Source organism: Amblyomma mixtum, chromosome 2 (genome assembly GCF_055824585.1).
Source record: "Amblyomma mixtum isolate Tamu chromosome 2, ASM5582458v1, whole genome shotgun sequence".
Lineage (NCBI taxonomy): Eukaryota > Metazoa > Arthropoda > Arachnida > Ixodida > Ixodidae > Amblyomma > Amblyomma mixtum.
The window spans coordinates 263,542,070-263,569,731 of record NC_143013.1 but is presented as its reverse complement, the minus strand read 5'-3'; the positions used below and the strand labels follow the sequence as shown (position 1 = coordinate 263,569,731).

Below are 27,662 nucleotides of genomic sequence, written 5' to 3'. Positions count from 1 at the left end.
CACAAGGCACAGTGCTTGGACTCTTGCTTTTTCTAATCTATATTAACGATCTTCCCTCTAACGTCAACTCGAACATCCGATTATTTGCCGACGATTGTGTAATGTACCGCCCTATTACCAGCAGAACTGACTCTGACACCCTCCAAACTGATCTAACCCAAATCGAAACTAGGTGCAAGCATTGGCTAAAGTCCCTTAATATTACTAAAACATGTATGATTTCTTTTCATCGCAGGCAATCCCATATTCCCTCAAAATATGTTCTTTCCGGTTCTGAAGTATCATCTGTTCTTTCCTGTAAGTATCTTGGCATCACCTTAACTCATACCCTAACATGGTCTTCGCATATCACGAACATCGCTAACGACGCTAACCGCACCCTTGGCTTCCTACGTTAAAATCTTCGTTTTGCTACCCCTTCTATCAAATTATTAGCTTGTAAAACATTCGTCCGACCTAAACTAGAATTCGCATCGGCAGTATGGGATCCTCATCAATCTAACCTTTCTATAATCCTTGAAAGAGTTCAAAACCGCGCTATCCGTTTTATTTATTGTGACTACTCTTACTATACTAGCGTGTCCTCTTTAAAATCCAGAGCATCCTTGCCTAACCTTGAAACTAGAAGAAAAATATCTCGACTATGCCTGTTCCACAAGTTCTATCATTCACCTTTAGGATCATCTATCATATCAACAGCCCATCGTCCTTCTAGCCGTAACAAACACATCAAAACCGTATACCCACCCGCTGCAAGAACTACATCTCATTTCCGTTCTTTTTTTGTCATATCATCTCGGGACTGGAACGATCTGCCGCCGGAAGCCGTACTCATCGTCAACTGCATCGACTTCAAGAAAAAGATTGCGGCCATCCTTATGTAATCAGTAATCTTTATGTATCCTGTAATCTTTATGTACTCTGCAATCTTTATATAATCTGCATGTAATTCGCCCATCCCTCATGTAATGCCCCACAACTATGGTCTTTGAGGTAATAAATAAATAAATAAATAAATAAATAGTGAATAGTAAAGATAAAGAAGCTTGTCCAAAAGGCAACTCACTAATCGACGCCAATTTAACAAGTGTATCTTTCAGTTTCTTCTTGGTGGAGTCCAGCAATGTTGGAAGCAGCTGCAATGAGACGGTGAACATTATGTTAGCACCTGAGTTACAATCCATGCACTAAAAATGCCACCACATCCTTTACAACACCAGCACACTATGAGCAAGGCTGTAAGCAACACCTACACAATCATATAACACCATATCACAGAATACATCCTCTACGAGTAAAAAATTTAAAATAGATCATTTTTATTTGAAGAGGGCTACCAAGCAATGAAGCAAAAGATATGAGAAGCTAGAAAAAAAAGGGCCAAATTTTAAAAGGCAGCAATTCCTTCTGATCAGCTGCTTTTCTCAGGTCAGTTCATCCAATAGAGAGTGACATATAAATAAGATGTTGCCATTCCAGCTAGTGTCTGGACTGCATTTGTAAGGAGTGAGTAAAGGCCTCCAAGGAGCACTTGAACAAAATGTCAATCAGGTTTTGCTCTATCTCATCTATTAGTAAAAGTGGTTTATATTCATGTAGTCTACCTGGTTATTATTCAGATAGCACCAATGAAGACCGAGATTAAAAATACAAGCAAAGTATTCGTTCAGCAAAGAGGAAACGACTAACAATGTGCAAGGGCTACGTACAGGGCTGATTTCCTTCAGTGCCTCGATTTCTTCCTTGAGTGCTGCATCTACTTCGTAGCCTTGCCAAAGGGGTGAAAGGAAGACGGGTTCCATGTAAGTGAATGTCGCCACTTAGCAGGTTCTAGCTGTCTCCTCAAGCAAAACGATAGTATTATTAAACAAAAACAACCTTGCAAGGCAGTGCTGATGACTTGCTTGCACCGCAGAACCCGCAAATTGCCCACACTATATGTTGAATTGGACTTGCTCTGTTTTATTTGGCTCGGCAAACCCCTGATGTACCAACTTCATGCTTCCCAGAGAAAGTACCACTGGGACAGACTGGGAATCCCACATGGATCCAACTGGTTCCAGCTGGGTGGAACTAATTGGATAGCCAAGTGGGTCCAACTAGATTCAACAGGAGACAGCGATCCAATTTGTTGGCCCCACTGGATTATACAACTGGTTTCGCAGGTCCCAGTTGGCTATTCCAATCGGTATTCTCTACCAGTCGGACAATCCAATCGGGAGATATGACACCAATTGGAATGTTAGGAACCATTTGAAATTTACAAAACCAGTTGGAAGAATAGAAGAGGCTTTAAAGATTCTAACTGGACATTGCCTCACTTCCCGATAAGCATGGATTTTTCATGATTTTAATTTCCCTGTAAAAATGTTGGCACAAGGCAGAGTGTTCTCCCGCAGTCTTCGGAGAAAACTCAAATTGTTCCAACTAGAACTAATTAGATGCAAAACCAATGGACTCGAATAGGTTTTAAACATAACTGATTTCAATAGTGTCCAAAAAACAATTTCTTCCAATTTTAATTTGTGACTTTCTTTTTTTTTACTGGGATTCTAATTAAGGTAAAACAAATCTTGCAGGTGCAATTACCAAAGGTGAATGGCACCCCCAGACAGCCGGCAACTAAGAAAAAAAAATGGCATGGTTGAAATAATGCCAAAGACGAGATGCGGAAGAAAGGCACAGGATGTAGTGCTGGCAAACTTTAACTGCCCAATGCTCAGTGCTCATCCTCGCAAAATTTTCGACGCCTCCTGTGTCTTTAGACAAGGCAACATGTGCACCCATATACATACAAAAATGCTGCTCAATGAATTGTATTTCTGAAAGTAAAGACATAATAATTTCCTCCTTTTCTTTATTTTTGCTAACCCTGTACAGGTTTTATCATTAAAGGTGCTCTGAAAGGGGCTCTAATGAAGTTGCAGTATGCCTTTGATGTTAAAGCATGGCAGTTCACAAATATCCTCCAGCAATTTTTGGGGCTTGGGGCTAATACAAAAGTCAGAATGAAAACAATAAAGCAGTGATTACACCACACTTCTTTCATGTCTCCCATAACCTGATGTCTGCTTGCATGACACAGCCTTAGTTCACCTGATAGGCAATGAACCTCCCCTGGACACCCTGCAGACTTCCTGAACATCCGCAGGACATCCAAGGGAGTTTCAATGCACATTGGATTAACTTTAAACAAAGCAGCATCAAAAAGAAATTAACCTATACCTATTTATTAGGCATAGGTGAAGAATTCAACATGAAGGTTCACGTTTACTATTGCGTTGCACATGATTATTGAGAGCAAGCATAGGCAGAACCAAAATTTGGTGTCCATACCCCTTTACCAAACATACTGCACTCAACATGTAACGCCCATGTTGTATGTGTCGCTTTGCTTCTTTTCCCTTTCTAAACCCGTTGTTTTCCTCTGCATATATCTTCTTTGCCAGGGAAGAAGGTTTCAATTTTATTTAGTGCCAAGTTTTGTGCCTTTTCTTCGACATACTGTGCCGTTCTGGTCAAGGTAATAACAAAGAAATGAATTCGCTAGCGAGATTTTTAAAAATAGAGGTGCTGTAAGTGCTCTTCCGAGTGAACCACTACAGTTTATTAACGCGATAGTGTTAAAGGGCAACTCCGGCGATTTTTCAGCCATTTTAAGTTAATGGCTGTTTTGTGTTCCTAAGAACCTCCTGTAATGTGTACGATACAAGGTTTTCAAAAGCAACCGTAAAGTAATTTTTAAACAGCAAAAACGCAAAACTCGAAACCGAAACCGCAAAACCGAAACCGGGGAGGTGCCTTCGTGCGGTATGGACTGTGACGTCACGAGCGGGTTCGCCGCGCTGTGAAGTCCCCGAAGATACCGCAACAATACCCTGAGCCGCGCTGTCGACATGACTGAAAGCGCGGAGGACAGCTTTTCCGAGACCAGCGAGTCTTTAGAAGACGACTCATTCGACGATTTTGGACTGGACGAGTCGCCTTTCAGGTATGATCCACTGCCGCGCGAGCCAGCCGAGTCACATCACAGGTCGCGTCACCTGCAGCACGGAGACGGTCTGAACTCGGAGAAGTGATTACTTGAGTCATTTCTCGTGCATGGATTTGTGACAGAGTCGTCAGAACAAAAGTGAATGAGATGCTCCCGCCGACAGCTGTTCGTGTGGCCAGTGCCGGCCGACCCAGCCTTATGAAAGAATCTGCTGCCGGAACGTTGCCGCGGTGCACAACGTCCTTACAGGGGCATGCATCACCAACAGTCCTCTCTGCGAAGCTTTATCTCGACGGCGAGCTTTTGGAAGTGAGTTCACGCCAGCTACAGTTCTACAATCCAACATACCGCTTCTTCTTGACGGCCGCGCTTCGTTCAGCTGGCCGCTGCGATAGACGGTTGTACTAGGATAACGTTGGCACAGAATATGCCTTCAAGCGCCAGTTGAACGAAGCCTTAGCGAGTCCAAAGCTCTCTTTGAAGTACACGCTGTCTTCATAGCAATCTGGCGCGAAATGTTCCGAGCACAAGCGGGAATGCTTCCTCGGAGACCAGCGGCGGACAGCTCTCACCAACTTGTCGCGAAGGTTCTTATCGCTAGGAAACCTACGCTAGATCACGCCCGTTGTCACAGATCAAGATTTTGTGTACCCCACAGCACAACAGAAGTTGCCGTGCACCCATCACTCTGGCGTACACATCACATCAGGCACGTTGAGATGGCGCGAAATTGCACAGGTGGTCGAAATGATTCCGGAGAGCTCCACTACGGACCTCTTTCTTCTTTCACTCCTCCCTTACGTCCCGGTTCGAGTGTCCATTACTGCGTCATTTACTTTCCTCAAAACCAATTTTCAGTTTTCCCCTGCACTGCCAGCGCCAGCGCGCGCCCTACCAGCTTGACACGCCGCCCCGCCAGTGACGTCACAGAACAGGGTGGCCTGTAGAAGTTGCTCGATCAGTGGGTGCCGCTCGCGTCGAGGAGCGCTTGTCTGCAAAATTCGCTTGCGGGAAAACTACGCCGGTTTCAGGTGCGAAATTTTACATGAGGCATCAGACTATCATAAAGACTACAGACTTAAAATTTCATTTCAATCAATGCACATCGAAAAATCGCCGGAGTTGCCCTTTAAAGCTCCTGTTGTGCAGAAAATCCAGCGTCGTCGTCATTGTGAGCAAAAAACCCCAAAAGGAAAGCAACCAGGTGGGCTACCTAGATCACGTGACATTGTGGCGTCATCACAATCTGCTCACTGGATTGTAAGCAAACTGACCACAGTGGCATTTAAATTAATGATTAGTCACTCCGGAAGAGCAACCTGGGTGACAGCGCCTGCCATTGCAGGGGAGTGATGCATCGCTTGCCTGCTGCACCACTGCGCCAGGAGTGGTACGAGGACTCCCAAGGATCTATGAGTGTAAGGTCGGGGATGACCAATGCCACACACATGGGCATTAATTAACCCATCACGCTATTGCATCACACCCTTAAGTTGGAGCTCAAGTGTCCCCTACAATTTTTTTTTGTCAGAGCAAAAGTGTGGCCCCAAGTGAGACAATGTGGAAAACCAAACTTTGCAACAAGAAATCTCACTGGTTCATCTCTTTCCATGCTAACTGGAATGCTCAGTGAAGCTGCCAAGCATGGGCAATCAAAATCGCCAGCAATAATATTTCACCCAGTAGTAGGCTATTGTCACTTCGGGATGGCTACAAATCTGCTTATGCAACAAAAAACTAACGAAAACATGGCCATTTGCCTTAAGCATTAATAAGTTTAGTTTAGTTTAGTTTATGGGGTTTAACGTCCCAAAGCGACTAAGGCTATGAGAGACGCCGTAGTGGAGGGCTCCGGAAATTTCGACCACCTGGGGATCTTTAACGTGCACTGACATCGCACAGTACACGGGCCTCTAGAATTTCTCCTCCAAAGAAATTCCAGCCGCCGCGGCCGGGATCGAACCCGCGTCTTTTGGGTCAGCAGCCGAGCACCATAGCCGCTGAGCCACCGCGGCGGCTTAAGCATTAATAAGATTCAGCTGCTATTTGAATTTTTTGCAAGGTACACTGAACACAAGCTGCAGGAGGTAAATGTACAAGGGCTTAACGGTGCATGCACCAAATACTCACATGTGCGTAATTTCTTCAGCAAGCCCTGGAACGCCTCATAGCTACTGTACTCCCTACGAGTGATGTCCACGATTCTGTAAGCAAAAGTCTTCCTGTTCACAAAGAGCAAAGACTAAGTATGCTTGGTACAGTTTATAAGCCAATAAGAATGAACAAGTTAAGAATGGGTTTTTTAATGAATAATGTTAGCAGATATAACCCTCAGTTTGAATTTTGTCTACATATCGTTCTTATTCACATCTGCAGCCATGTCACAAGAAATGAAGGGTATACTAAAACGTTTTCCAGTAAAAAACAAAAAATACAAAGACAATGAACGTGCACAGTGTCTCACCTCACTTCAGCTGCACGACAAAGTTGCACCTGTTGTTCCATGGTACTCTTGACATGACACAGTTCGGCTGAGAGACTTGACACGCGAGATGCCCTCTCCTCAAGCAATGACTGGCACTCAGCTTTTTCGCGCTCCTAGCAGAAATCAAAAGGCAAAAAAATAGAAAGTAGGTGTAACATCCATACCATGAAAAAAAAAGTGCAATGTCTGAGAACAAGTTCAGAAATTTGCTGCACAACAACAAAAAAAAAAGCCCACTGGTTCCAAATGGAATCCCAAATTGCATTAACTGGAACCAATTGGAACAGTACAAGAACCTAATCGGTTCCAATTCCAATTGGATTCAGCTGAAAATTCCGGTTACATTATACCATAATGCCAAATGGTATTAGATGGAACAAATGGAACCAGCTGGAAGTCCGAAAATTTAACCAGTTTCGTTAGATTCCACTTGGAACCAATGGAATTTGTCAGCTGGGGCATTTCTCACACTATTAATGTTTATGATGTCGTGCGTAATGTCGCTCTAAAACTGATGACTGGCAAGTTTAGAATTAGAATGTCTTCAGTGCGAAGAAAGAGCGATTCTGCGAACAGCATGGGTCGCTACTGGTGAAGCCAACATACTGAATTGGCAAAATAAAACTTACTCACAATCTTCAACTATGTCATGTGAATACCAGTCCATGTAAGTGCCAAAATGTCACCACCAGATTCCAACATTTCTTCTCTATACAAAAATTGTGAATGCTCAATAGCACAGCGAAAGGGTCGAATGAAGTCTTCAACTGTTCCATTGTTGAATGAATGAATGAATGAATGAATGAATGAATGAATGAATGAATGAATGAATGAATGAATGAATGAATGAATGAACAAACGACGCCCCAGTGGTTATAAAAGAATACAGACAAATAGTGCTCACTATGCAAGCTAAACATCTGGACTCAGAATAAAAATGGGTTAGATAGAGATGAAATAACATCACAAAGATAATTCCAAAGTGATATATGGCATAAGGAATAAGCCTCAATGAATTATTGCCTGTTTATGTCTGAACATATGTGCAAAAAAATGACGCGATTTTGCACACCCAGACATGCACAGAGGCTAATTAGTGGCAGGGGTGAAGACCTGCTATTGACAACCATACTTATGCGGCAAGCAGAAGATCCAAACCGAGAAGCTACTGTACAAAGGGGGGTAACAGTAACTTTTGCCGAGTTTGAATACATTGCATTAGTGCATACACAGTCAATGAAATTAAATTCGGCTAGTCAATTCTTTTTACTATCACTTTTGGGCACTTTTGCAGAAGGTATCCAGGCAAATATGGTGAGGGGAATTCCAGTTCAGGGGTGTACCAAGGTTATTCCGGCCTATTTCTAGACACGAACCAGAGCACATTTTAGATATGTACAGTGCAGGGAACCAAGTGAACATGATGCTTTGGCACAGATGGAGGTGATAAGTGGAGATCGGGAAAGGTTAGGCATTACGTTATTCGCTAAACCCTAGCCAGAATCACAGACCCCGTTTTATTAAACGTAGCCACAGAAGAATATTCACTCGTGTGTCCCTTCAACAAAAAATTAAGGAGAGCACTTAAGACTATCTACATGCCTTGAAGGCAAAAGCATTAATTTTTTAATATATATTTTTTTCCTTCCTCTACAATGACACACCTACTCATTAGCATACATTCATAAGGCAATGCATTCACTAGGTTCACCATTATTCACCAAGAAGCGGTTTCATGGCCTGTGGGCTGCGTGCTTGCCTCGCAATCTGAAGTCCCCTGGTTCAATTCCCCGCACCTTTGGACGAAAATTTTTTCTTTGCTGATGACGTCATTAGGGGCCTTCTGGATCACTTTTCCTGGACGCTGACAACGTCCCGTTATGTTGCTAATGGGTCATATATAAGGCTTTCGCCTTAAACTGAGTATTCTTCACCCTGCTACTGAATGAATGTGCTGGCAGCAGACTGGCTAATATGATTTGACGTCTCAGTGCAACCATATTTTGCAAGAATAATGCCAATAATTTGTGCACAGTTTGAGTGCAAATACAGCCAGTAGCTGAACAACCGAGGCATCATTAATTCATATCTGCCTTTTTTAGTGATGCGAAAACTGATGCACAAAACAGCATGGTATTTACCTTATATTGGATCTCCTGTTTCAAAGCGATCAACATGTTATGTGTCTCTCTTAATTCTTCTGAGTAACACGGTCTTTGTTGACCGCAGATCATGCCTGCACCTGCATAAGAAAAAATTCCGTGTCCGTACAAAAAGTCCACAAGCAATGGTTTCCTACATAAACTATGACTGCAGCTGAACAATCAATGGTCAGCTAACAGCCATAACTGTCGACAATAGTGGTCAGCTAACTGCAATAAATGCAAAAGGAGGGCAGGAAAAAGAACACAAATCGACATCATCATAGCGACACAATCAGTAAAAAACAAAAAAAAAGTATCAATATTCAACAACAGTAGTACAGCTTCTGCACAGTAGGCCTGTATAGTATGAAATTTATTCACCCGTCAATTTTGAGTCTCATATTCAAGACAGTCATTCATACATTCAGAAGATATTGGAACTAAGATTACCAGTTAGAGCATTGTAGTTATTATATCATGAAAAAAATTGATACATGAGAATTAAAGGTGGTACAAGCTTCAGTACTAGCTGAAACTTGCTTCGGGCTACCCATCTTGTCTTGCACAGAAAAAGAGCAACTGTATGATCACAATATTTACGCACAAAAATGACCATAAACAAAGGCAAAGCACAAGGAAATTAACAAATTCAAGATTGTAAGACAAGCCACGGCAGAGCTAGCAGTATTAGACTGCTGTTGTGGTGCTGGAAGGGGGGAGTCACAGGAACTGCACGGGAGGCTCAAAGGTGAAAATAATCGTGCACTACAACTGTGCTTATCCCCTACATAGATAGTATCCCTCAAACCGGTGTAAAAACATATGCCCGATTCTTCAGTTTTGATAGTTTCTAACACGTCACAATTGAAGTGTCATACTTAGCCAGAACTTTAAAAGTTCTGGCTAAGTATGACACTTTTCCACACAAGCAACCCAACAGTATATGTAAATTAGAAGACTCAAGTGAGCCGAAAATGCTTGCGAGATAGTTTAAACTTAGTCCGGAAGCTACAGCTTCAAATCTTAAATGAGTTCGGTTCACTAGTAATGCCTAATCCTGCTCTCTTACCAGGCTGCCCCATAGCAGCATTGCAGGATCCACAATCACCATCCTTGTATATAAGATCGCGCTAGGACTTCACCCCAGGGTGTCCACGCAAAAGCTCATGGAACTAGGATTATTCAACACCTACAACGAACACAGCGAAGCGGCCACATTCTTTCAGAAAGTCAGACTAGCACATTCCAAGGTAGGAAGGCACCTACTTACGAGACTTGGCCGCCGAGACGCAATAAGAGAGATTAAGAATTCGACTGACATACCACAAAAGATTAGGGAAACATTCGTGGTTAGCCCTATACCAAAAAACATGAGCCCCCTGCACAACACAGGGAGGAGAGAGGCTAGGGTAAGAGCTCTAGGCTGAAGCCTGGCAAAGAAATCAAACGTCCTCTACATAGATGCTTCCACGTACAGAGACAGAGAAGTGGCGGTCGTAGCCGTCATTAACAACCAGGGAAAAGAAATATCCAGCATGTCAATTAGGAATGGGGATATAGACACGGCAGAGGAGGTAGCAATAGCTTTAGCCATCACGGAAGCAAACAGAAACAACAAGAGCTACACAATAGCAACAGACTCACAGGCTGCATGCGGACGCTTCCTAAGGGGAAGAATAAGCAAGCAGGCCGGCACCCTCCTCAGGGAGGCGACAAATCTCAAAAACAAGCAGAATGTGATATGTGCACCTCGGCACGGAGGAGTGGAGGGAAACCTTAAAGTCAACGCGATAGTTCAAGGTTACACAAACCGAGCGAGCGACGACAAGGGGGAAACCAACACTACTCCGAACAGCGACGGAGAGCTCACCATGTTTTGGAAGTTAGGACGCCGTAAATACCCGCTTCCCCACAAGACACAAGACATCAGGCAACTACATGGAGACGGCTACAAACAAACTCATACCCAAACCGCAACATATACAGTAAGATCTGGCCTACGCAATACACTCCAGAATGCGTGTGGTGCGGAGAGATAGCCACCCTCTACCACTCCCCATGGGGCTGTCGGGCGAGCCCAATAGAGCCCAAAATAACAAACCCGTCAGTCGAGCAGTGGGAGGAGCTTCTGTCCAGCTCCGACCCGCAAGATCAGCTTGCGCTAGTTGAACGGGCCGAGGAGGCAGCAAGAATCAATGGGATCCTGTACCTAGGGACACCACCTGCTGCTCAAGACCCCAACCCCTAAACCCCGTCCCATTTTGCGGAATAAAGTTTTATACTACATACTTGTAGGAATGACAGTTGCCACTCGTGTTGGTGGCATTCGTCGATGCTGTCCTAGGCCTGCACTCATTGCCTTTCCTGTGCAGTGGGCTAGTTGTCTTATGCAAAAAAAGAAAAAATACAAGCATTCAAAAACTCAAAAGGGGGAAAAAGTTCCACAAAGCATGGCATACCACCAAGATGCTGAGAAGAATTTGCTTTTGCTAAGGATGGCAAAAAAAAGCAAGGAAACATCAGATGCAGGAAGCAAAACAATGAAAGCATGTCACGCATATCATAAAGCATCACTTTAAAAGAACTAAAAAGGAAGACTGCCCACATATCTGATGTACAGTCATGCACAAGCTAATTTATAACTTCAAATAAGTGAGCATAGCCGGATGGTGGATCCATGCATGCATAAGAACATGAATCATAGCAAGGTAAACTCTACAGTGCAAACAAGTGCACCTGCATGAGTAAGTAAGTGATTGGGCAAAACACAATGGACTAATAATTAATAGCTCGAAATCAAAAGCGATCGTTTTCCCGCGCGAAATCAAGACTAGTTCCGTCTGAGTTAAGACTTAAGTTAAATGGTTCGGAGATAGATGTTGTCGACGAATTTAAAACACTAGGGGTTATTTTTACAGAAACGATGTCCTGGAACAGGCACACAGAATATATAGCCTCAAAAATCGCGAGTGTAGTTGGGATTCTCCACAGAAACAAATATTTTCTACCGAAAAATGTCATGATGCTTCTATACAACTCTCTTTTTCTGTCTTACTTAAATTACTGCATACTCGTGTGGGGAACGACCACAATGACCGGTATCCAGAAACTTAGCAGACTACAGAGTAAGGCAGTTAGAATCATTACACACTCTGCACATGATTCTAATGTACAGCCATTATTTCACAAGCTGGGCCTATTACACATTAAAGAGATATACAAGTACAACCTATGTCTCGCATTAATTCGAGAAAGGAGGCAAAATAGCAAAATCCTAACAAAATTAGCACAACTAGCCGTTAAAAGTTCGTCAGGTCACTTCACAAGAAAACCAGAATACTGGAAAGTTGGCTCCTGCAGAACAAATTACGCTGCACAAACCCTAAAACACCGCATTCCTTCGGTCTTAAACTCCTATTTGTCTGAAGATGTAGACATTTTAGCGCTGAATTCTACGCAGCTTAAGAATATTTTTCTTCAATAAAACGCAAACTGTATGTAACCGCTATTAATATTGTATAATTCATAGAGATGTTCTGTTGTTAGTCCTGAAATCTGATGTATCACTTTTTCGGTAACCATGTTCAAATTCCATGTTCAATTAACAATGTTCAATGTACCTTCCTGAGATTTTTTTTTTCAGTATCATGTTTTGTTGCCATGTATTGTTACAATAGGCATTTCTCCATTTAGTCGTGTCAAAACGACTGTTCTTCTGATATGCTTTTTGTTGCTAAATGTTTCTGTCAAGTGCCACCTGTCATTTTCATATAGGGGGGCGGGGACCAGTCAAGCTGCGGTTGCAGCTTTTAGCCCCGTCTCCCTCCATCTTTTTTTGATGGAAAATAAAGTTTATCTTATCTTATCTTATCTTATCTTACATTCAGTGCTGGGTGAGCTGAAGGATGAGCCTCTGCTGTTGTATCATCTATATGTTTCATACTATCAAATTTTTGTCATGTTTTGCATTCCCTGCTTAGTCGTACACATTGACTTCACAAGTGCCAATTCCACTCGCATGGAAGCACTCTTAACCATGTTATTTATCTTGTCCTCAGTGCACGTTTTCGTGGCTGCACAGTGCAATCCCAAAGTTTTACTTGATCACTGCAGGTAAGGTAGTTCAAGACTAAATGCCACACATTACACCTACCGAATCCAACAGTAGTCGAAGCCAGCTCTTTCCTGAGGTCTATTTCCAGGTGCCAAACTGGAAAGAACATAATGGATTAACTGCAGCACGTGATGCAATGAAGCTGAGAAGCTGCACACATTTTTGAAACTTCTGAGAGAGTATATAACAGCAGAAGCACATGACCAGTCCTCTCATACAAAAGCTAAACTATTCAGCAGCACCACAACTGATTCGGTGCCCTTTATAAGTAAATTTAATTCCGCAGCTAATCCAGCTACAAAGACCGCATGCTATCTCCTTCTCTGCAAAAATCTGAATGAACATAAATGTTGCAATATATGTATCGTTATACAAGCGCATTACAAATGCTTACAGAACAGAAACAAAACTTGTTTAATGACCATGAACATATGCAAACAAGTTATGTGGCGATGTTAGATTTCCTCTGGCAAAAACAGCGGAGAACGAATTCTGGAACAGTATTCTGGAACTAAGCTAGGAATTCGACTATTATACAGCTTTTGGAACAGTTGCAATAAGCACAAAAACCAATTATTTGTTAGGCACAATCGCTAAATTGCGAAACATGCCTCAGTCTGAGCTAATCGAGAAATAGCCAAAGCTTAAGTCTGAGCTAATCGAAAAATGGCCAAAGCTGAAGATAACCCCACAGCGGCAAAAGAGTGACAAGGCTGTGCTTATAGTGGTGTCAGTACGCGCCCCCTCTGTCCGGGTGCACAACATACGCACATTTGCTAGTCACGAGGGAATCACAATTACGGTCATTCGATTACAGACCTACGTAATAATATACATGGCGAGTAGCAGTTTTTCAGCTGGGCTTCTAAAAGACTCAAGATGGCGGCGAAGTCCTCCAGCCACCGGTCAGTCGAGGGTACCACTGAACAAAAATGGCGACACCGCGACACCGGGTCGCTACATGGCGAGTAGGCCTAGCGGGGCCGGGCCCTCTGCAGAAGTTGCAATATAAAACACATCACACGCTAGACCAGAATAAATATTTTGAGATACCGGCTGTTACTCAAGATAATAGAGAATTAAAAGTAAACATTTCCCGTGCTTTCACCGCCTGCACCCTTTTAAAGAACCCCAGGTGGTCGAAATTTCCGGAGCCCTCCACTGCGGCGTCTCTCATAGTCGCTTTGGGACGTTAAACCCCATAAACCAAACCAAACCGAACCTTTTTATCGATATCGGGATCGATGGCCAAAGTACTGACAGCTGCAACGCCAAACGCGCACTGTGAGAAAGCTGCTTGTTATGGGTCACTAGTGCTAAACGATTATAATTCTGATCATATCAAGAAAGAAACTTGGCTTGAAAAAGTAAGACTGCCATCTCTGCAACAAACGCATCAAACTTGCGCGAAAAAGAGAGCGGTTTACCCGAGAGAAGCATTTTATCGTGCGCGCGCATCCAACTTGCTGTTACAACATAAAAAAAAGAAATATCTTACCATATTGCTGGACAAAAAAGCTGGACCAATAATAAATACGACACTAGCGTATGAAATCGAAACTTTAACAACGAGATGAACTCACCTGTCTCGTACGGGTAATGGACGCTGGCCCTCCAACTCACGCACTCGACCCAAAGAAAAAAAAAGCATTTCAATCACCAGCTGTAACTAACCATACGTCCATCACACATACATGCGGCACTTTTGTCGTTTACACAGAGACCGGAATGAGAAAGGTCAGGAAGTTTACGAACTTCTAACGGAGCGAAACTGCAGCCATAACGCTAGCAGAGGCACGGTACTACACAACGTTTACAGAATTATTAGCTGAATAATAACGCGATAACTAGGACCTACCGTTGTGGACTTCGCGACTTACAACAGTCTGCGATGATTTCACTCTCATTCAACGCGCTGCCAAAACGCTTGCTCGCGCCTTTCCGAGACGCCACAAAAACAGCCAATGAACACGCAACGAACCAACTGCGCACCGGATGACATGCAGACGATCACCGTTATAATTTGAAAATTCAGTTAGAATTCAGTTAGGATATAGTTAGATGAAGTGACAACATAAAAAATGTTATGCTCTGTATTCTTTTTTCGTAAGTCACAAAAGATACTTGTTTCGTACTTTTGTTACTGGCAAAATTTTAAAACCCGAAACTGCCGTTTCAGGCCGTTTCACTTTTTTTTCCTCCATGACGGCCGCCTTGCTTGAGAAGTGGGGTTCTATGAGAGAGCATGGAGCGACGGTGGCTCGCTATCTGATGTGTTCTCCAGTCGGAGTCTGAGGCAAAAACTGTTTATTCAGAGAAAGCGTACAAGCGGGGCAGACAGTCGGGATAGAGAGAGCAGAGAGTTTAGTGTCCGCGTGTAGCTTCGTACATGCATATGGTACGTGGCAGGACCGAAGAGCCGCGGAGACGCGGGGATGAGGTGTTGAGCAAAATACGATGCTCAGGCCAAACAGAAAGTACTATATGGGAAGCGGCGCTTGGAGCGGCAGTAGTGCGATACACAGTTGGAGCGGCAGCACCACGATACACAACACTATCACAACAGCTCTTGGATGCCAGCGATGGCGGAGGGGGAAGAGAAACATCGCCCTTGAGCGAATCCGCATTTTCGAGATGAGCGTAGATGGCCATAGATACTGGCGCGGGCGACGTGTGTGTCTGCAGTGGGAGGACGCGCGATTCGCGCGTGCAGTCGCGCTCGTTTGGACGCCGTCCCGTGTGAATTAAATGGTTGGTTTATGGTTTATTGAGTTTAACGTCCCAAAGCGACTCAGGCTACGAGCTAGGGACGTCGTAGAACGTCGTAGAAGATCGAGGGCGCCGGATAATGTTAACAACCTGTGTGCACTGATGTCGCACAGCACACGGGCCTCTAGCATTTCGCCTCCGTCGAAATGCGACCGCCGCGGCCGGGATCGAACTCGCGTCTTTCGGGTCAGCGGCTGAGCGCCACAACCGCTGAGCCACCAATCGTCGAATGGACAGCGACGATATGTTTACGCTCATGCAACGTTTTCCACGACGCAAACTCAAGGGGCATCTGTTGTGCGCAAACCAGCGAGCTGTTAAGCCCATTTCTGTGTCTGAGTTCGGGGTATAAAGTGAAAACAAATAAAAGGCTACATGCCCGAAAGAAACTGTGGCACGAATGACAATGAAATTTTTTTTAGAGCGCAGCTCTTTGACGCCCGTTTCTGCGTTTCGCGGCGTCGCTGTCGCCGTTGGCCGTTGTAACCAGCAGTGGGCACCTAGTAGCGCTTTAAAAAAAGGCACTTCAATCACCAGCTGCGAAAGCAATTGAGCGGGAGCTTGGAAAGCAAAAAAAGGCAGTGGACACCTTAATCGTGCTTTAAGCTACGTGGCGCTGGTGACAGATGTGTGCTGCATGCGTTGGCATTGACAATGTTGTTGTGCCATTTTAAGGCATACTGGCTCCCTGGGTCAGTGGACGCCCGAATCGCGCCTGTGTGGGGTGATAGAGAGATGTGGCCTGCAGGCATTGACAACGTTGTGCCAGAAACGCGGCGCTGAAGCCATAGGCTGTCGGCGTTCATTGTGTTCATTGGCGTTGGCGTTGACTACGTTTTACACTCCGATCAGTTTAAGGAAAGGAAGTGCGCATAACTGGCTCCCTGGGTCAGTGGACGCCAGAATCATACTTATAGGTATGCGGGGTGATGAGAGAGATGTGGGCAGCATGCGTTAGCGCTGACGACGGTGAGCAAACTTTCGCAATCAACCATTAATTGCCTGCCAGGGCGACAGGAATTTCTTACCACTTATGCGGGAGAACATCACGTTCCTCTCGCTCGTAACGCCTCCCACGGCTGTGACAACCTCACGAAATACTTGCATACACCTCGTCTTTAAGAACCAAGCATTGGTGCAGCAAGTCGAGCATATATTAAGGCGAAAGCCTTTAATGCCTCATACTGTCGTTAGCAGACGCGTCGGCAGCCGTGTCGACAGACGCGTCGGCAGGAGTGTCGACAGACGCGTCGACAGATTGGTCCGCCTTTCGGCGTCACTGCTTAGAAGGCTCAAGGTTCCAGCATGAATAAAGGCGAATCTAGTGAATGCATGGCCTTCATAAATAAAATAAAAGGAGTAAAATCAAGAAAAGGAAAATAAAAATAAGAAAATACACAAAAATAAAAGCAAAATAAAATTAAGAACAGGAGCAAAAAATAAATAAAGAACAAAATATGAAAAAATAAGAAAGTAAATAAAAACAAACTGGCCAGGAAACGCTTTCGCATTGCAGCACTTTAGAGAGCCAAAGTGCCCCCTGAATTTTAAGGCGAAAGCCTTTAATGCCTCATGCTGTCATTAGCAGACGCGTCGGCAGCCGTGTCGACAGACGCGTCGGCAGATAAGTCCGCCTTTCGGCGTCAAGGTTCCAGCATGAATAAAGGCGCATCTAGTGAATGCATGGGCTTCATAAATAAAATAAAAGGAGTAAAGTCAGGAAAAGGAAAATAAAAATAAGAAAATAAATAGAAATAAAGAAAAAATAAAATTAATATGTGAAAATAAAAAAACAATAAAATTAAGAAAAGGAGCAAAAAAATAAACGAAGTATGAAAAATAAAAAGTCAATAAAAACAGACAGTGGCCAGGAAACGCTTTCGCCTTGCAGCACTTTAGAGAGCCAAAGCACCCCCTGAATTTTTTTTAATCTATTCTCCGCCTTGCTCAAGCGCTGGCCCTGAACAAATGGCTGCTCTGAACTACGGCAGCCATTTAGAATATCCCAAGGGCGACGGCCCTGTCATGTCCACGTGGTAGACGCCCTTTTTAGATCCATATTGCCTCTCAAGCGTGCGAACCCGCGCTTGTCGACTGCCTTGTCCATGTTACTCGGGAGCGGAGCGATACAGCATGTGGCGCCACAGCACCGGGATGTTCTCCGTCCCCTCTGGTACGCATGTGTGTTGTATTAGCAGGCGGCGCCCAGGAACCGTCTGCTATAGCCGCGTATATGGCTCACGAGGTGGGCCTCCCGAAAATCCTGTTAGGAGTTTACCACTCCATCTTGCGCACCCTGATAAGCAGCCGCATGCCTTTCGCGCGCAAGTCCAAGAGCGTGGCGGCTTTTACTCTAATTACGGGGCTGTCGTGGATTTCGTAGAATTCACAACAGCTTTCCCGCGCACCTCGGCGAGCCCATGCCATTCCCATCGGAACTGCAGCGGCGGCGCAACGCAGGTCCTTCCCGCAGCCATGGCCTGTCTCCCGAAGCTTCACTGCCCTGCCCCTATATACTCCATGATGCCGCGCTGTTACAGGAGGTTTTCGCGGCGGCGGAGCTCGCGGCGATGGGCGACTCCTAGTACGCACCGGCATTCCTCAGCGCCTCCGAGATACGAGACAACGGAGCAAGGGCGTCCGCAGAATTTTTTGCAGGGGGGGGCCCCATTGGTTGTTGGCGCCGGAGGGGGGGGGGGGGTATGTTCGTAGCAAAAAGGCACTATTTGCGGAGTAAATTTATTTATTTATATACAAATAAAATAAATAAGTAAAATACACACATGAAAGAAAAATTACAAACAGCAAATTAAAGCAAGGCTAGGAGAGATACATTGGAGTTTATCAACGAAGAAACAATTAAAATTAATAAAAATGCAAAAAGATACTATCACTTCGTGGAGAAGAGTGCTCAGTCTTGCTGCATACGGGTTCTCGACTCACCCGGATTGATGACCAGCACACAGCACAATATGTTCACAAACACGCAACGACAGTCACTCAGTCAGTCTTCCTTGAACAGAAACTGTAGACGCCTCGGATTTTTCTGGGCGAATTGCGTGATGACACTGGTGATAAATTCATTTCTGTGCTTCATTACACGCTCTCGGTGCACACTCATCATACAAAGGCCGTCCAGTCTGTCGTTTGTCATCGTTGAGCGTAGCCACGTTTTCACTCTCCTCATTGTACTGAAGGAGCGTTCGACCGTACAGGTAGTAACTGGCAAAGCCAGAGCCACCTCAATGGCTTTTGCAACACCAGGGAAGAATGTCTTGGCCTGATGTAGAAGCTCGCAGTAAGTTATTTCTGATGGGTCCCCAGTTTTGTTGCACCACATCTCGTACCAAGAGATGGCCTCTTCCTTGAAGTTGTCGATGCCGTAAAAGCACTGGAGTTCTTCGGCGAAAACAGCGAACTCAACACGGCTCAAGTGCTTCATTTTTGATGGATGCAGCTGGAGAAGTTTGAAGCTCCTCTCATTGCTTTCAGAAAAGCGCCGAGCTAAAGAAGCAGTGAGGGAGTCCAAGTACGGCACATATATTGCCACACGGTAGTATTCCTCTGGCGACTGAATCCCGTAGTTGTCTCGGTGGGCCTGACGAGAGACTTGTCTTGGTACAGATATCACCACATTTAAGTGATTGGCTGCCTCCCTTGCTGCATTCATGATGTTAGAGAACTCCTCTACAGCGTTTGTCCGGTGGCCGCGAAAAATACGTTGTAGCTCAGTGATGTGGCCATGCACAGAATGGAAGTCCATGGATACACCTTGCAGAATGTTCGTAGCTGGTTCGAGACGAGCGCTGTACTTCGCTACAATATGCAAGCAGACGATGAAAGATGAGCTTGTTGTTGCGCAGTAGAGGATGTGAGCTCGTTGTCTAGTTGCAGCGTTCGAGCATGATTCCGTGGACGCGAGCTGCTCGAGTGCTTCGACTATGGCCACGTAATGCTGAGAGAAGATCCTAATAGACTTGTACTTTGCAGACCATCTTGTCTCACACAGCATCGGAATGTTGGGCACCAATTTTCTCCGGAGCACGCTCTCGCGGAAGAAGTTTATGGTTTGTTTGATTATCGCAATTGTGTTTCGAATTTCAGAGACGTCGTTCAAATCGTTGATGACGAGATTTAGTTTGTGACTTGCACAGTGGAAAAATAGTGCCTTCGGGAACTGTTTTTGTATAATTTTGTTCACTCCAGCTTCTTTTCCAGCCATTGTAGAGCATCCATCGTACCCCTGTCCAACGAGGTTCGAAAGAATCAGTCCGACATTCGTCAAAAGCTTCAAGATTGCCGCGGCGATGCAAGCGGAGTTTAATTGCTCCAGCTCTACAAATCCCAAAAACTGCTCTCGAACGCACACTTCGACTTCCGCCTTGTCAATAAAGCGAACGCCTATAGACATCTGCTCTTTTCCTGAAATATCTGCAGTTTCGTCAGCAAGAACGGAAAAAGCAAACGCTTTGTTAGTTTCGGTAACTATCTGCTCTCTCAGGATGTCGCCAAAGATTGTGATGATCTCGTTCTGGACGCGGACAGAAGTGTACTTGGCATTGCCAGCAGAAGAAGCGAAGTGCTCCTGAAGTAGAGTATCTCCAGCTTCTACACGAAAGTCAAGCAGATCATTGAAGACTCCACTATCGGACTGCTTGCCGCGAATCGGCAAGTCATGCGTCGCGCAAAAGACAATGGTGGAAACTATTGGAAATAGTTTCCCACGGTTCCTTTCAACTTGCGCGTGCAGTGCTCTGTTCAGCTGCTGTACAGCGGGTAGCTGCTTGCCTTTCATCACATCCATAAAGTTCTGTGAGGCCGTCATTGCCTCCTGGTGCCATTGGGATTTTACGTGATCCCTGCACGCCTCGTGCATTTTTCTGTAGTTACTGAAAGCGCGCACGATAAAACTACCTTGAGTACCCCGGTGAACACGCGGAGGAAAAATGACGCAAAAACGACAAAAGGCGCCTTTCGCTGTCGCTGAGTACGCAAGCCAGGGGGCGTAATCTCCCAGCCACTGATGTCGAAAAGGCCTCTTTCCAGGTGTTACATCCTTCTTAAAATCATATGTGACATTTGGCGACCATGGCTTAGTAAGAAGACGTAACTTCAAAAAGTCCGGTATGCCAGTGAGTTTAGCTTTGCCTAGAAACTCTCCTAAGTCATATTCTTGAGGCAAGTTATTTGTTTTCTTGATGTTGTCTCCGGACTTCGATCCCAAGCAAGGAGAAAGGGAATCGTTTCGGCTTACTGCGTGACCGGAGCTCGCTGGTGGAGTTCCTTCCATGGAGACGACGACGCCGGCTACTGTCCGGTGATGAAAGGTTGCATCGCTCTGGTCAAATCCGGACTTGAATCCCAAGAAAGGAGAAATGGAATCATCTCGGCCTGCTGCATCACCTGAACTCACTGTTGACAGAGTCCCTTCCATGGAGTCGACGACATCAGCTACTGTCCGGTGATAAAAGCTTGCATCACTCTGTTCAAATGCTACACCGTTGTCACATGTCACACCAGAATCTGCAGGGGCGCATTTGGATAATGCTTCGTCAGACAACCGCTGACGCTTGAAGAAGCGTCGAATATCCATCATTCGGGACCGCGCGAGACAAAGCTGGCTATGGAGTTCCTCGGGGTTGGTAGTGTTAAAAATATATACACGTTGATTGGAAAAACGGTTGAATGCGTACGTTGAAAACAAAAAATGACTATGTATGCAGCGAAAACTTATTTACAAGATAAATGCACGCTCGCAGCTTCATACACCTCGCTCCATCTTGCTCGCGCAACCGCACAGTCGAGTATTTGCACACACACTACTCGCCGCTCGTCGTTTTCTCGTCCGCTGTCTTGGTTGTTCTCAGCTTCGTTGACAACCGGCCACTAAAAACACCGAAGCACAAACAAAGAGGCGCGCACACGCAAGGAACGCCGCGCGACTTCCGAGGGGAAGGGACACTCGCCACTCCGGTCGGAAAATTTGTTTTGTGTGTTTTTATGAGGTTCAGAGCCCCAAAACGACTCAGGCTATGAGGGACGGACGGTCTCTTTACCATGCACTGACATCGCACAGTACATGGGCGCTGTTGGGATTTGAGGCCCAGCCAGAGGTGACAGGCGAGCCAGGCAGGCGCCATCGGGCTGCCTTGACCAAAGGCGCTGGTTTCCGGAGAAGACGCAAGGAACACTGGTGTGGGGGCGCCTCTGGAGACTGCGTCGCCGTGAACAAAAGCAGCTAATCCCCTTTGACGAAAATTCTGAAAGCGGCGCTTGTACCGAACTGCGCTCTCCCGTGGATCGGAGGAGACAGCGAGCGGCGGCGGCGCCAACTCATCGCCCGCTTGCCCCTGAGCAGTCCGACAAAGCGGGGATGGACACGGCTGATTTGTCCCTCCCTCCTGAAGAATTCATCGGTGGCCGGGGTGTGCACTGTCTGCCTCCGTGTCGCTATCTCTCTAGAGATCAAAGAAACAGGCACACATCTCAAGACGGCTCGAAACACATGCTCGCCGGTGCCGCTGTATGTCAGCAACGACGCGTCCCCGGACGCGGCACTTTGCAGATGTGAACCAAAGCGTGGAAGCAGGGCCGCTTTTACTCTTTTGGCTGAGCGCACCGCCGCCCCTGACGTGCGGCCATCACTCACGGTTCGAGTGAGTGATTTTCCAGGGGGGTGCAGCCGCCACCCCTTGCCCCCCCCCCCCTCCGGACGCCCATGCAACGGAGACGGTTGTGCTGTATCTTGATTTTCGGTTTGTGTTTAAATTGCTTTTCTTCATGCGTGTCTGTGTGTGCGTACTTGTATATCAGCTCTTTTCTGTCCACATGATCCAAGCCGTAGGTGTGCGCAGAGGGGGGAAGGGTCAAGGGGGGCAATGACCCTTCTAATAGACACGGAGAAAGGGGCGCAGATTTTGTACCACATTGTTCCCTGACACCACGAACGGATGCCACCAGAAACGCCGACAGATGTCAAACAGACATCGTATCTCGCCGTACGTTGGGATTACAACTATCAGAGGTGCTTACACAAGAAGGATTCATTTACAACCGCCTGGCATACGACAGTTCATACAACAAGCATCTCGTGGCGAATGCATATTAACCATACGACTGTTCACACCAATGTGATGATTTACGTGGCATCACTGTCCCGTCTCTCATTGTTTTTTTTTTTTTTGCTGCGTAACCTAATGCATTCAAGGCTCTGCGATTCCTGGTGTACTTGCTTCATGAAAAGGTAGTTCGCTTTAAACTCTAGGTTTCACAATAAGTTTGGCCTGGGTAAGTGGAACATCGATTTAATGTACAGCCAGGTACGCCTAAATAATCCCTGATGTCATTCATCCAGTGTCCCTGCTATTTAACTTGGGCTCAACGTCCACACTGTTTCTACACAAAGCAAAGATTCGCACTTTTGAACGCTAGCTACACTTAACAAAAATAATGGTGATCCAAAAACTGCTCGTCCTTTCGTTGTCTCCTAAAGCGGTTTTATATATGCGTAGCTTTTCTAGGCCCTCCAGGATTTGTACTTGTAAGGAAAACTATTACGATGACCATTAAGGGGCACAAGAAGCATTTCACTCCTGCAGCACCTTAGGGCTGATTCCAAGTGAGTACTGATAAGAAGAACATGTCCTGAAGTTCCGAAACCGAGAAGCTACAGCGCACGCACTATCTTGCCGCTGGCAGCTCGCTTCCCCATACTAGAGGTCGCCATCCCATAATCTCTAAGAGATTCATTTCACTAGTGTTTTTGCAGCGTCAGCTGTTAAGCGCCCGTTCCTGGTTTCACGTCGTAGTAGTATGTAGCGTAACCGGTGGGTGCGTTGCCACAGGAACCACTCGGAGGGTGCTCACCGTGCAAGTAGTAAGGTGTGACGTGAGCGGAGAAATGCGTAACCGGTGGGTGGTTACCACAGGAACCGTTCGGAGGATGGTTACCCGGGAAGGTGGATGGCATGGTGAGAGTCTAAGAAGGTGCAACCGGTCGGCGGTTGCCATGGAAACCACCCAGAGGTTAGTTACCCTGGAAGGAATAGGAGGGTTACCATGGAAAGAGGCTTTATGGCAAGAGCGTAGGAAGGCGTAACCAGAGGATGGTTACAGCGGTAACCGTCCGGTAGGTGGTTACCGAGGAAGGAGGAGGGTATGGCAAGAGCTTAAGAATGCACAACCGGTACCTGGTTGCCATGGGGACCAACAGGAGGGTAGGTACCCTAGAGTGAGGAGGAGGGTTGCCATGGAAGCAGGGCACGGCGAGAGGAGGCGGGTATGGCGAGAGTGTAGGAAGGTGTACCATGGTAACCAACCGGAATGTGGCTACCATAGAAGGAGAAGGAAGGGTGGTCCATCTGCAGCAGCTGCGGCGAAACGCGCCACACGAGAAGAGGATCACTGGCGGCGCTGCGCTTCTAGAGCTGCGGAGTGGATAGGAGACCTATAGTCGGATACAACTTAAGTCTGCAGTGAAGCTCCGCCCACATTCAGCCTCCGCGCGCAGAATTCCTCCACGACGAAAAAGTAGTCCGCTGCTTAAACGTTTCTTGTTACCTAAACAAGAAGCTTATCACAAGAAAAAAAAATATCAGTTCTAGAATTTTGATACGTGGATTGTTTGATATAGTCAAACACTAAAAAGGTGATTTCGTTTACTGTTGCGATTGGCCAGCGCAGTAATACAGGACGCCGCGGACCGCAGCCCAGTGTTAGCAACTGCTGTTTTTTTAAGTTGTATCCTACTATAGACGAAAAACGACGATGTGTGGAAAACTAAAAAGAGCTGCCTAGAACTATTTAGATGCGAGGTCGCTTTCATATTCTCTATCACAACATATCGTAAAGTATTAATACCTTAACAGCTGTCACTGAATCTCGCGTTAACCAGTGGTAGCCATACTGTCAATTTTCAACTTCATCGTTATCTCGGACACTCAATCCAACGGTCGACACAGAAGTACCAGACTTCATTTTTACATTCCCTCTGCTTTGCTGTAATGAAGATCCGTCACTCATTAATTCTCTTCGTGTAGAGGTTCAGTCTGACCAGTTTGACACCGTTGCTGTTCCGTGTTTTCGCCGGTCACGGCTGTTCCAATGCAACTGTGTATCGTAGTTGTCACTCTGTAGCGACTGCCATTCTGTTAAAAAGACATGTAATGCCCCCGGCAATGTGTCAATGCGACGGTCTCCTTTGGCAGCTGAGATTATCATAACTTCCTTCTAGCCTTGACTAGGGATGGCTTCTCCTCTGACACGTGCGTGATTGTGTCACGTTCAGTGAAGAAGAGGGTGGCTTGCGGTCACGCACGTTCGAACCCCGTCTTGTCAACGAGCGTTCCTAGATTGCCTTCGCACTGACTCAGTGCTACGCCACGACGCCAACCTTTCATTGCTTCCATTGCTTCCCGGGTCACGGCGATCTACTATGGAAGCCAGGAGGTCACTGGGAAAGGTAGAAGGTAAGAGTTCCCGTAATAACGTGAAGACGGCGGCCTCTACTGACGTGTCTCCGACATTCCGAAGAAAGCAAGGACACAATTAAACAAGACTCCACCGCTTTGTTGTGTCTTCAGGTGAGCGAACAGCAGCTGCGGAGTCGCCCCGCCGGCATTCTTCCGTCTACTCGCTGCGCTCGAACAGCCTGTCAATAGAAGATCGCCAGGACTGCCGCAGCTTGTCGCACCTGGGTATCCTCATGCCGCTCTACCTGATGCCACTTTTCTTTCTGGGCACCAAGGTGAGCTGCGCACAGTCGGCCTCTCTCTTTCATGAACGGTGCTGTGGTGCTGCTTGTTGCGGTGAAATTCACAAGTTTTGCTGCTGGCTTCCTAGTTTATAGGCCAATGGTCTGCCAGAGAGTCTGTTGGTTACAGTTCCAATGACCCATCATGTTCAAGAGGATAGGCCCTGAACTTAGGGCAGAAAAAGACTGGCAGGAGAGAGTCTGTGCACCGTGCCTCCCTGGCGTTTTGTCCGAGCTAGAATTTGTACGCACCGCGGCTATACCTTACTTGCTACTTCCAGGGGCCCTTTTCTAACGTAGTGCGCATAGTGTCTGTTGTGTCGTGTTAAACATGACACATAGCATGCATAGCGTCCTTTAAGCAAGGTATTCTATATTTCCTCCTCTTTGCGCTTGGTTGCGGGGGCGTGCATCGCGCTACTTCTTTATGAATTATAACTCTGTCCAAATATTTAATTTGTCCAAGAGTTTAATGCAGTAGCAAAATATTCAGCCCTACGTTTGACGTACGATGGCCGTAGTTATAATCCTCTCCCAGCTCCAATAAGCCTAAGGTAGATAACTCATATTAGCGTACACGCTGCAGATATGCATCTGAAGGAAGGTTGAAAGTAACCCGGCTCTTTAAACAAATGGCAGGGCAGTTGTCGAGCGAGCTCAGCTCGCAGTCGTTGGTTAGTAGCGTTCGCATTAATTATTGACTGTATATGACGACGCGCAATGACTGCTTTGCGTTTTAGCACTTTATTGTCTTACGTGATTATATCACGCCAGGTATTGAATATTTACAAGCGTGTTGATTTCTTGGTGTTAGAATATTCTTAGGGCTCCTTCTGTAAGGCCGCTGTTGACGTGATAACAGAAGTCTGCTGATCTGAGCATTTATTTTTTAAGCAACTTAAAAGCAGTCACATGGCATATTCCCGTCTTGTGTTTTCGCACCGTATCCGGTGTCGCAGAGCATTCATTTATTAATTACCCCATGGTTATTTGTGACGAGCACAGTTTTTTCTGTTTGGTAATTAGTCTTCCTCTTGGCGCATAATATCCAAAAGCTATTCTGAAATTTAGTGGAGAAATAAGATGAACGTTTTCAATTTTGTGCAGAAAGCTCGTTCCCTTTAATATTGCTCACGACTGTATATCACCACTGAGTCACGCGTCTTACCGAGGCAGCGATGAGGCTCCCCTCCCTACCCACTCCTCTCAATGAAGGGGGAGGCCCCATAGCGGCTTGCTCCTCCGGGAAAATCACTAGAAACAGCGCACATTACAGCTGAGGCTGACACAACTTTCCCAAGCAACACAGGTAATCGTCCCAATATTGCAAATGGATGGTTTCACATTGGTCCTCTGTAGGACCGGCCATTGTCAATACGTTTCCAATACTGGGCCGTGGAGACGGCCCCCATTCGACGCCGGCCTATTGGACGGCCTTAATGTCGGGGTCATCGCTGGACCTTAACTAATCCCATGCTTCTTTGGAGGGATCAAGCAAGAGTTCTGCGGGAGGCTTACGGACTTGACACGCCCAGATCGTATGGTCTAAGTTATCTTCTCACCACAAAAGCGGCATACGCCTGCATTTAGAAAACACATGTGGCTCGGAAATGAACACAGGCCACATACGGAGGAGGTAGTGGTTTGTATGGCCCTTGGTCCGATAGCTTCTGCGATCCGAAACTTCTACGGTTGCTTAAGGTGAAACGTGAAACGTTGCAGTTTGGAGCGCTGCCTGCATTCACGGTCCGCATGGAACTCCTTTCTCTCTCTTTAAAGGCGTTCATTTATCTACTGAAATCACAGACGCGGTATCTACGTAACCCGAGCCATAGTGCCCGCGTTTCGACAGAGGCGAAATGCAAGCACCCTCATGTGCTGCGCGACGCCAGTGCACGTTGAAGAATTTCAGGCAGCCGAAAATTAATTCGGAGCAATGCACTACGTGAACAATGGGTTTACTAACGGGTCACGGCGACCAACACAGGCAGAGGTCAGGTCGTAGCAGGACGGCAGAAACAGCTCCAGCACGAGACTCGCCCCCGAACCACCAGCGATGACGACGAAGTGTGGCACTGCGGAGTCATCCTCTTCTTCTTACATACGGTGTATCTCATAGTCCATGGGCAGCTCTAGAAGCTTAAAGCGTGCATACCATACCATACCATACCATACCATACCATACCATACCATACCATACCATACCATACCATACCATACCATACCATACCATACCATACCATGTACCGTGCCATAGCATAGAGTACCATACTGTACCGTACCGTGCCATGACGTACCATATCACACCATATTATACCATACAATGCACCATACCATAGCCATACCATATACCATACCATACCATACCATACCATACAATACCATACCATACCATACCATACCAT

General features: G+C 46.0%; 2 protein-coding genes across 10 annotated transcripts in view; one reads left to right on the top strand and one right to left on the bottom strand.

Moving 5' to 3' along the window:
• LOC149363847 (uncharacterized) overlaps positions 1–14,731 on the bottom strand; it is a 51,657-nt gene extending 36,926 nt beyond the window's left edge. For 4 of the 9 annotated variants that reach the window (XM_089573802.1, XM_089573796.1, XM_089573795.1 and 1 more), the window contains exons 1-7: positions 12,777–12,833; positions 10,913–11,010; positions 8,621–8,721; positions 6,459–6,592; positions 6,125–6,198; positions 1,710–1,768; positions 1,067–1,136 (exon numbers count right to left, since the gene is read on the bottom strand). In XM_089573802.1, the coding sequence (XP_089429928.1) occupies positions 1,067–1,136; positions 1,710–1,768; positions 6,125–6,198; positions 6,459–6,592; positions 8,621–8,721; positions 10,913–10,979 (505 nt within the window). In that variant the 5' untranslated portion in view covers positions 10,980–11,010; positions 12,777–12,833. Of the gene's footprint in view, positions 1–1,066; positions 1,137–1,709; positions 1,769–6,124; positions 6,199–6,458; positions 6,593–8,620; positions 8,722–10,912; positions 11,011–12,776; positions 12,834–14,320; positions 14,371–14,595 lie in introns of those variants that run through there. The other 5 variants (XM_089573799.1, XM_089573800.1, XM_089573797.1 and 2 more) reach the window with 5 other exon arrangements.
• Positions 14,732–24,939: 10,208 nt separating this feature from the next.
• The window catches only part of LOC149363846 (uncharacterized), a 30,999-nt gene continuing 28,276 nt past the window's right edge, over positions 24,940–27,662 (top strand). The window contains exons 1-2 of the mRNA XM_089568612.1: positions 24,940–24,973; positions 25,088–25,251. Coding sequence (XP_089424738.1) covers positions 24,940–24,973; positions 25,088–25,251 — 198 coding nt within the window. The remainder of the gene's footprint in view (positions 24,974–25,087; positions 25,252–27,662) is intronic.